This window comes from Arachis duranensis, chromosome 8 (assembly GCF_000817695.3).
Source record: "Arachis duranensis cultivar V14167 chromosome 8, aradu.V14167.gnm2.J7QH, whole genome shotgun sequence".
NCBI classification, from domain to species: Eukaryota; Viridiplantae; Streptophyta; class Magnoliopsida; order Fabales; family Fabaceae; genus Arachis; species Arachis duranensis.
This window is the reverse complement of record NC_029779.3, coordinates 48,773,584-48,783,697: the sequence shown is the minus strand read 5'-3', so window position 1 is coordinate 48,783,697 and position 10,114 is coordinate 48,773,584. Positions and strand designations below refer to the sequence as shown.

General features: G+C 27.5%; 1 protein-coding gene across 1 annotated transcript; it reads right to left on the bottom strand.

Moving 5' to 3' along the window:
• Positions 1 to 5,782: 5,782 nt before the first annotated feature.
• LOC107463603 (bidirectional sugar transporter SWEET12) lies at positions 5,783 to 8,252 on the bottom strand. Its single transcript, XM_016082428.3, has 6 exons — positions 8,085 to 8,252; positions 7,847 to 7,883; positions 7,512 to 7,722; positions 7,039 to 7,200; positions 6,827 to 6,946; positions 5,783 to 6,445 (listed from the first exon to the last, which is right to left on the bottom strand). Exons 1-6 carry the CDS (start codon positions 8,122 to 8,124, stop codon positions 6,110 to 6,112), a joined length of 906 nt encoding a protein of 301 aa, XP_015937914.1. The 5' UTR covers positions 8,125 to 8,252; the 3' UTR covers positions 5,783 to 6,109.
• Positions 8,253 to 10,114: the final 1,862 nt, after the last annotated feature.

Below are 10,114 nucleotides of genomic sequence, written 5' to 3'. Positions count from 1 at the left end.
GAGTTGATCGAGTGATCAACTTATATATCGACTAAAATAAGTGTTGAAATTTTAAATTTTGTCTTGTATAAAAAATTCATTAATCAACAACATATCATTATTATTTGCTTAAAAGAAAATAAAACCCTAATATATATATATTTATATCAATTATCTTTTATATTTATATTTTAAAGTTGGTAATCACTAAACCAACCGAAGTTGGTTGCTGGCATTATAATTTATATGGGTTTTCTTTTGTTAAATGGGTTGAATAACTCCTAATTTTAAGTATTTTAGATAAATTTGACAACTCTTAATTCTAGATACCACACAACATACTTATACATTTTTTACATACTTACCAAATTTTTTCTATTTGATTACAAATGATAAGATTTGAACCTAAAATTTTTGAAGTGAAGAAAAAGGAATATGTCATATGAACTAATACTCGTTGGCATAACTTATATGTATTTGACATCATCTTTTTATAATAATGGTTCGTAATTTTTATAATATGTCTACTGTCTTCATCACATAATCTTCATAAGCATACGCAAATTTAGTTCGGTATATGTATAATGTCACCTCTCGTCACATATGCAAACCTTTATAGATATAGTAAAATCAAATTAAGTGGAATTTAGATCACAATAAAAATAAATAAATAATATATAGGTTATTATTAGTATATACCGTAGAGAGTTTTCCATCATTGAGAAGATTCCGGGGAGGAACAAAGCAAGAGAATATAAGATGAAAAGACACCACATTCAACTCAAAACCTTATAGTAAGTTAATGAGCTTCTCATCTTATAAACTTCTCACTCTTTTTTGTTTTCTTTAAGTGGGACTAATTTCAATACTCCTCACACTTACAATACTAACAACGTAATTCCATATAATTTTTTATTCAAATTCGGAAATTTAAAAGACATTTTATTTGATTAATTAAAATCGTTACTTAAAAAATCTTGTCTTTTTCAAACAATCTTACGAGATAAACACAAATTTCCTAAAATAATGAAGTGCCAACAACTGTATATCAAGAAACTCATTGAAAATAATCAACAACAGCTTTGATGTATTACAAAAATTGTGAAAATCAATTAAATCCGCACAAAAATTAATTATTGAATTGGATCCATTTAAGCTCAAAATATGCAAATATAAGTCTTATATTACTAAAAATGTGAAATCAATACACAAATAAACGTAACTAACACCTCACTCTATATACCTATTTATCAAGGAACCATGTACAAAATTTCAATGCAACAACCTCTTCGGTGGCAAAATAAAAACCTAAATACCGCCAATAAACAACCTATACATAGGTGGCAGTAGTGAGAGCTAAGCTCTGATTTGTACAAAACATTAAAACCCTAACCACTATAAACGTTTAACTTGTTTTGGGTGTGACTCCGATCCAAGAGCCGGTCTAAATCCGGTCCAAAGACACGGATCAACATTATAAGAAAAGTGCTGAATATTATCGAATTTAGCGTCTCAAAAAATCAACGAATTTATCAGTAGATTTACTATCAATAACAGTGTCAAATTCGTAAAGTTATATAATTACTGACAGATCTAAGTTTTTGATGGTAACTTCGCCAGTAATATTTGGAGGGAAAAAATATTCACTACAAGAAAAAGTAATATTTGTAACAAAAAAATTGTTACAAAAAATCAAAATTTTAAAACACAAGGAATTTGCAACAAAAAAGAGCCATTAAAGTATGTCCTGTTACAATTCAATGTAATATTTTATAACAAACTTTTTTTATAATTTATTATAAAAGTAATAACAAATTTTGATTTTCAAAATATTTTTTTACAATATATTTTTTCTTATCATAAAATTTTATTAGAAAATGTAATTTGATTTTGTAACATTTTTTTTAGTTATAAAAGCAAAATATTTATTTTGTAATAATTTTTTTAATACAAATTACATGCATAATTTATCAAATTATTTTTTTAATTAACTGATATATTAATTACTTTACTGAACAAGTCAACATTTATATAATATATAAAAATATACATAATTTAAACATGTTTCGTTTAACTAAAATTGTTTTAAAACAAAATAATATTAGTGAGTACATTAATTAGTTTTACAAGTATTTTTTATAGAAGTTCAACCAAAAGTTAAAAGTATAATATAAATTAGTGTCTTTATGAATCAAAATAATTTTGAGTCCTTAAAGTAACAAGTTATCACCATCTTAGCACTTCTGTAAAAAAAATTGACAAAACCTCCTCTAAAACTTGGATATTTGCACCGTCTACTGTCTATCAATAACAACCAATTCATTACTTTTTTTCTCAGCCAATATACAATCAAATTTATCAAACCAAATAACAGGACATTTGTCATTTATCAACAATAACACAAGTAAAATGTAATAAGTAGATCTATATATAATTAAATTATAAGCAATTTTAGGAGTACCTTTTTTTTGGTGACTTTTTAGGAGTACCTTTAATTGTCAAGTTTCTTTCCTTGTCAAAGCGCGCTATAAAAGAGTTTACAACGGCTTGTTGAGCTTTCACTCGAGCTAATTCTTCCTCTTACCGTGTTCGTTATTCTTTGAGCACATCTATTACATAAGTAAAATTCAACTAAAAAATTCAATAAATAAATTCAATTCATTGTATCTACCAAACAAGTTAATGTATTCTCTAATATATCACATACGTAAATGATTCAATTAAATGATATACATGAATAAATACAGAATTTTCTTTTGTATAATTATTTATTGATAAACGACAAATACTACCTTGCATGGCACTCATTGCAGTTGCTACACAAGATGGATTTGCAAAATCCACAAAACAAAGTTAAGTGACACAACATAATTAGCTAAAAAATCAGAACTTCAACATTCTCACAAAATCAAAAAACCAATTATACAGTTGGAGGAGTGAAGCGTGTCAACTTGATGTACAAGAAGAATGAGTACAAATTATAGATCTCTAAGTATTATCCCCATGTGCAAGGATTATGAGATTATAAACCCGTGAATGGAACTCACTTGGGCGAGGCGTTCCTCCCTTCGAGCAAATTTCCTTTCCCTGTTAGCCTTGTTCTTTGCGCGCTTGGCCTCGAACTGATCAGACAAAGTCTTTTCTCTAGCCTTCTCCTTGGATTTGTGGATGATCTCCATCAAAACTCTCTTGTTCTTGAAAACATTACCCTTCACCTTCATGTACATATCATGGTACATGTGCTTGTTGATCTTCTTTGATTCCCTGTACTTACGAAGCAATCGCCTAAGAACACGCATCCTCCTCGTCCAAAGTACTTTGGTGAGAAGCCTTGCCTCCTTTGTACCCTTACGCTTACCTACCTGATAGTATTAAAGTAAGCATTGTAATTAGCAAATGATGACCTGAACCAAAATGCAAATTCATTTTATAGCCAACTAACAAAGTTCCAGATGTATTACAAACTTCTTTTCAATCGATAAGCATAAAGAAGTGAAAAATTAATTTCATCCCTGGTTCAACATCACTTAGTGGCTTATCTAAACAGTGATATATCATTGTTCATTGTTCATTCGGCCGCTGTCCTAGTCTCCAGGTGAGTTCCCTATCCTTCAGCGCTGTTGTAACCCCTCTCTTCCCTCTCTTCTATTTCCCCTGTTGTCCTACATTATAGGTTTTTTATTAAACTCTGTTTTTTCAAATTTTGTTTAGTCAGCATTGGTTCATTAGTTTGGTTTTAGTTAGTTTAGTTAGATTTAATTTTATATTTTAGTGTATTTTAGATTGTTAAGATAGCTAGATTAGGTGTAAATTACTTAGTTTTGATATTGCCAAAAGTGGTTGGATTTTCTGATTATGTTGATTCGTTGTATTATAGTTATTTGTTTTTGAAATTTTAATTTATATTGCCATATTGGTTTGTTTATGTATTGTTGATAAATTTGCACCAAACAATAATACATGTACTCAGGAGATAACCAATGTCATCTGCTTAATGTACGACCATTGCTGACCCACCTACAAAAAGATCTCCTCTTATACCAACGACACGAACCTACCAGGATAAAGAAACTAGCTTTACCTGCTAATTCCAATTTTGAAAATTCAACTTCTTCTAACTCAGCCAACTCAAATCCCAATAACAATGCTCTTCCAACCAATTTTTTTCATCACTGCTTCTGAATTCGAGACCATTTAATCCCATAAGTGACAAGCTTGGAAAAAAAATCATCGAACATGGCAATAACAAACTCTTACTATTAGGGGACAAGATTTACAAGATTATTTGTTCAAAGATCGAATTCCATCACAATATGCATCTTCTGAAAATTAACAACATGACATTGAATGCTACATATAAACAGTGACTGCAAGATGACTATAATCTTTAATAATTTTGGTTGTTTGCCTAAATTGATCCAATTTTCAAGAACAAAATGGTAAAATTAACTTTTAGTCATTAAATCTAGAATAAAATAAAAGAGTATTTTGCTAAATCAACAAGATATCAAAAATAAGGTCAGTCATCCACCAATTATGTTTTTAAAATAAAAAATATAGAAGATTCTTTTAACTGGGATTACCTTTAACCATAGTAGAAGAACACAATAAAGCTCTTCAACTATTATTTTGTCCTAGCATCTTAAAAAAATTAGGAGGATTCTTCGATAAAGACGCCTAAAACGTCCTTTTATAAAGACACTTATGTATCGTATTATTATTGGACGTATTAATGAACCTGTTATTTTTTAATTTCTTAACAAACAATAATAAGATCGATTTTTTTATAATAATAATAATAAATCTAATTATTATCAGATCCAATCAAACCGGCCAATTTACATAACTCACTGATCATGATTTTTTTTAAAACAAAAATCAGGGATATATTTATTTTTTTATCAAAAAATTTAAACATGATTCGGTTTAGATTGTGTAAATCGATTAGATTAAATTGGGTCTAATAATTATAGTGCGGACAATTAGATTTATTATTGTTGCTATAATAAACCGATTTTGTTTTGGTTTATTAAAAAATAAAATATTAACCAATTTAATAAAAATATCCAATAATATCATGACACATATAAACGTCTTTAAAAAAATATATTTTTAGTATATTTATGGAAATGGTCTCCAACAAATTATCCTATGATTAAGGGTGTTAAAATTAAAAATGAAAGAAAGTTTGTTAATCAAAATAAAAGAACATAAATTACAACAATTTCGCTCTATAACTTCTTTGAGTAGATTTTTTTGCGGCGAATTGGTCGTATTAGTGTCTTGATGAGTCGCTTTCAAGTTTCAACTATTTATTTTGTCCCTTGTTGGAACATCATTGTCAAAATTTATGACATCAATGCATATAAAAATTTTAAAAAATTATTGTTAAAAAGAAAAAAAAATCATCACAAAAAAAAAAGAAGAAACATGTAATAATCTAAACTTTTTCTTCATGTCGATCCGGACCATGCACATATGATAGGAACTTTGGAATAATAAATAACTTTTTACCAACTACTATTGAGTATATTTAATGATTAGTTTTTCCATCACTAATTATATTAATAAGGGTTTATGCTCCATGCACCAACGAAAAAAATATGTATTAAAGATTTTGTTATTAACACTTCTTATTAACAAAACCTTAGTACTACCAACCAATAACCAATGCTTTAATTAAAACTTCTATAACAATTTATTAAGAATTTAATTTTAATGTATTAATAATATAAAAAATTTTAGGAATTTCTATATGAACTTCCCTGGATCCGGGGGCATATATTATATAATATAAAATTAATGAAAACAAATATAAAATTACATAAAATAAAGGAGTAACCAAAACAAGTTAAAAATAACTATGTATACAGAGAGAGATATAACAATAATAATAATAATAACAATAATTATAGAAAAAGATATATCTACAAGAGGCATATAGTCCCATACTACCCCTTAGCTTTTAATTTTGTTTTAAGCGTTTCACAATTTTACACGTAAATTGAAGAACCCCACAACATAGATGAGAGAGATCATCATTATCATCATCATCATAGAGAAGAAGAAGATCTTAATCATATTGAAGCTAGAGGCACCCTTAATAATTCCAAACTCTATACTATTCACTTCATGACTTGTTGTTATTGTTGTCATTCTTGTCCTTAACTTCTGTTTGGTTGTTTTCTTCTTGTGATGATGAATCTTCATTTTTTTCTTTTTCTTTTTCTTCTTTTGTTTCTTTCATTTCTATGTTTTTTACTACTACTTCTACTTTCTCAGTATCGCGTTTTTCCTCCTCCTTCTGCTTTTTCTTCTCGTCTTCGACGCTTTGTTCGATGTTGTTTTCAATGTCGGCAGCTTTGTGTTCTGGTAGCTTCTCATCTTGAACCGGTTTTTTATTTCGATACATTGCATAGAGAACCATTTGAACCGTTCCAAATGTTAACCCCACAACGTTCGGGAGCTGTCCATACACCAAACACATGGTTACAACATTTTTTCATGCATTTTCCATAAGGACAAATAATTACTAGAATCTAGTAATTACTAGAATCTGCTAATCCAATCTCTATATAAATAATAATACAAATTATTAAATATATTATTTTAAAAATATTCTCATGTAAAAATTATAATTGCATTATAAAATATATTTATACGATAAAAATTTATATGCAGTTATTTTCGTGTGAAGTTGAAAATCATCAAATGATTTCGCATATTAATTTAATTATTATTTAACAGGTCTCAACTATCAACTTTACATTAAGACAATTACATGTGAGTGTTCACTAATTTATATACACTAATTATCAATATTAATATAAAATTATTTTATACTCACAGTAACGTAGATGTCTTTGAGAAAGATGCCGTACAATAGCCACATGATTGCGCTAATAAAGAGAAGAAGAGAAAGAGGAAAAGGAAGGAACTCCACGCTTTTGGTTCGGATAACCGTCCTCTGGAATTGGAAACAAAAAATTAATTAGTATATATTATATATAAAGTAAGATTCAATGAGAAATTCATATTACTTTTTATATATATACTTACAATGATGCTCAAAGGTGCTGCAAAAACACTAGTGGCAAAGACAACACAAATCCATCCAAGAAGCTTGGGACGATTTGCTCCTTTTGCTAGGATATGTGTTAATAGAACAATTGTGCAAAATCCTCCAAAGTTCAATAATAGAATCATCCTCAATGTGGACATCTACAATATCAAACAATAATGTTAGTTATATAGTTATAATAAAAGCAAAAAATTTTTGTATATTTGTTTTCATATGAAGTTATAGCTAAGAATCGTTAGATGATAATTTAGTCAAACATATAAAATCATCTAACGATTCTCATTACAACAACAGAGATGAGCATTAGCAGCGGAAAATTGGCGACAAAAAACACTGTTGCTATTATCTGCATCTGTTGTAATGCCTTAACTGTCGTATTTATATAAAGATAATTGTACGTGAGGTTTTCATCTATAAAAATATTTTTGATTAGTTAGATGTAATTACTAACCCTAACTTTCTTGGGGCAGTAAGTGATGAAAATGGCAAGGTAAATAGTCTCAATGACACAACCAAATGCATTGATTGTGATAAGAAGAGTTTCTCCGGTTTTGACATAGGCATAGAAGATCCAAAGCATTGCACTGAAGAGTGCTGCCACATATGGAATTGATTGGAATCCTTCTGTTGATTTCTTCTTGCATACTCTATAAAATGTTGGTCTGAAAAAAAAAAGCACATGCATGTGTTCATCACTACTTGATTTACTAATTAATAAATAATAATAATAATAATTTAAAGTTTATTATATTGAAAGATCATAGCTAGATATATAGATATACTTACAGTGGTGCTAGAAAGCATACAAAGGAAGCAATGTTGCCTACAATAATAATTAACAAGAAAAACTATATTAGTTCATGTTTCTATAAGGAAAAAAAATTATATAGAAATGAAAATAAATAATAATTTCACTAGAAAGAACAAGAAGAGGAAGTAGAAGAAGAGGAGAATATATATACACATAATAATAATAATAATAATAATGCAAAATGATGAATTTAATTTTCTTTTGTAAACATACCTAGAATTCCAAAGATGAAAACTAAAGGACTGTGTGCCATGGTTGAATGTTGGTTTTGGAATAATTAATTAAAATCTCTCTATTCAAAAACTCCCTTGTGTGAAGGGGGGAAGAAGAAGAAGCTACTTTGCTCTCTAAATTAAATTTCTCTCTGTCACACTCATTTCAAAGAGAATAGAATCCCCTATATATAGGGTGCATGGAAGGGTATGTGTATGTAGTAGATTATTTATTTAAAAAAATAATTATTAATTAGTACAATTTTGCATGGACATTATGATTTTATTGAAAGTATGAATGAATCATGTATGTATGGTTGCTTTAGAAAGCATATAGGCTTTGAGGGCCACACAAAATAAACCATGCAATACCAAATAAAATTGCCAGCTCAACACTTAATGTAGTTGCAATGTTGTTCTAATAATAATAATAATAATAAATTAATAATAATTAATGATATTGGGCCACACACAACACTTACACACATACACATATACACTCTTTTACTTAACCACGCGTTACGTACCCAAAATGCTTTCTTCTCCTTTCCTTTCTTTTCGTTTCTTTTCCCTTACCCAAACACATTTATATATCGAGTTTAATTTTAATACACTAACAGTTTAAAATATCCTTTACAGTTATATAATTATATTCGTTCTTTTAGATAATTATTTACGTAATTAATATAAAAAATAATTATTTTTGTTGATGTAACGTTATATAAATAGACATACGTATAAAACCATTTTATACCGTATCAAAATTAAATCCTTTATATATATCCCTTAATCACGTGACACATTTGTTTGCACTCATTCCATAATAACCTTACTACTACAAATAGATGTTTTTGTTGAGTACCCAAATTTTTTTTTGTGTTCTCTATATAATTTACTTGCTAATTTAGATGTTTAGTTTGTTGGTTAATAAATTAAAAGCCAAGGGTTATTTTGAGTTGTAGAGAATGTTTTCATTTAAAGCAAATTACAATTGGTATGGAATTTAGGATTGTTACGTTTTTGTCTTAGATGAGTGTTTGCATTCAATTGGTTATTTTTCAACAATTTTACCTTTTAATTTTTTGGTATTGATCATATGATTTTCATCTCTTTCATACTATGATTGGTAAAGTTCAAGTCACATTCATAGACTTTCATTTTTTTAATCTTCATTTAATACTATTTTTATTTATAAAGGTTATAGAATTCCTAAAAATTATTAGAAGATAATAATAACAAAAAAAAGATCCTAAACTCTAAACAGATTTTATTTTGTTTAATTTACCCTATATCCTCAACTCTTTAATCAAATTTTGATGGAAAAATGTATATAATAAGTTTAAATGAATATTGTTATTTTTGTCATAAAATTATTTCTTCTAAAAATTTAAATTAATAAAAAAATATATAAATAGTTATATATCTGATAATTATATAAAAAAATTGTCCTACATGCCATGTCCTTGCAACTATTATTTATAATAAGGGAATATATAAAATACATAAATAAATAATTATTATTATTACAAACTCACCCCATGTAATTTCTTTGAATTTGTGTAAATTTTTGTATAATTTTTTTATTGGCGTTATATCGAAATTTTTTCTTTCGAAATTAATAAAAATCGAATTTTATACCTTTAGGTGATAAGAGATTCAAAAAATTTAAATTGATAGGTGGATGTAAAGAACACTAGATTACTAAAGTGTTTTAATAATGAATTTTTTTATAACCTTTTAGTAATATTTTTTATTTTTTATTACTAGGGTTAAAATATATATGTTGTAGTGATACTATCAAGATACTACAAATCGAAGTAAATCTGAACTTCCATTCTTTCTTTTTGTTGAATATCTCCCCTTCTTGATTCTTATAATGGTAAATGATTTCACTTTTGCTTATAATATATGTTGCTTGTGATTCATGGAATCTGATCCTCATCATTTTAATGTATTTTTGGTAGTACTTCAATGTACAACAAATCACTCCCACTATTAATCAAAACAAAATCTATTAATTAGGTCACCAAA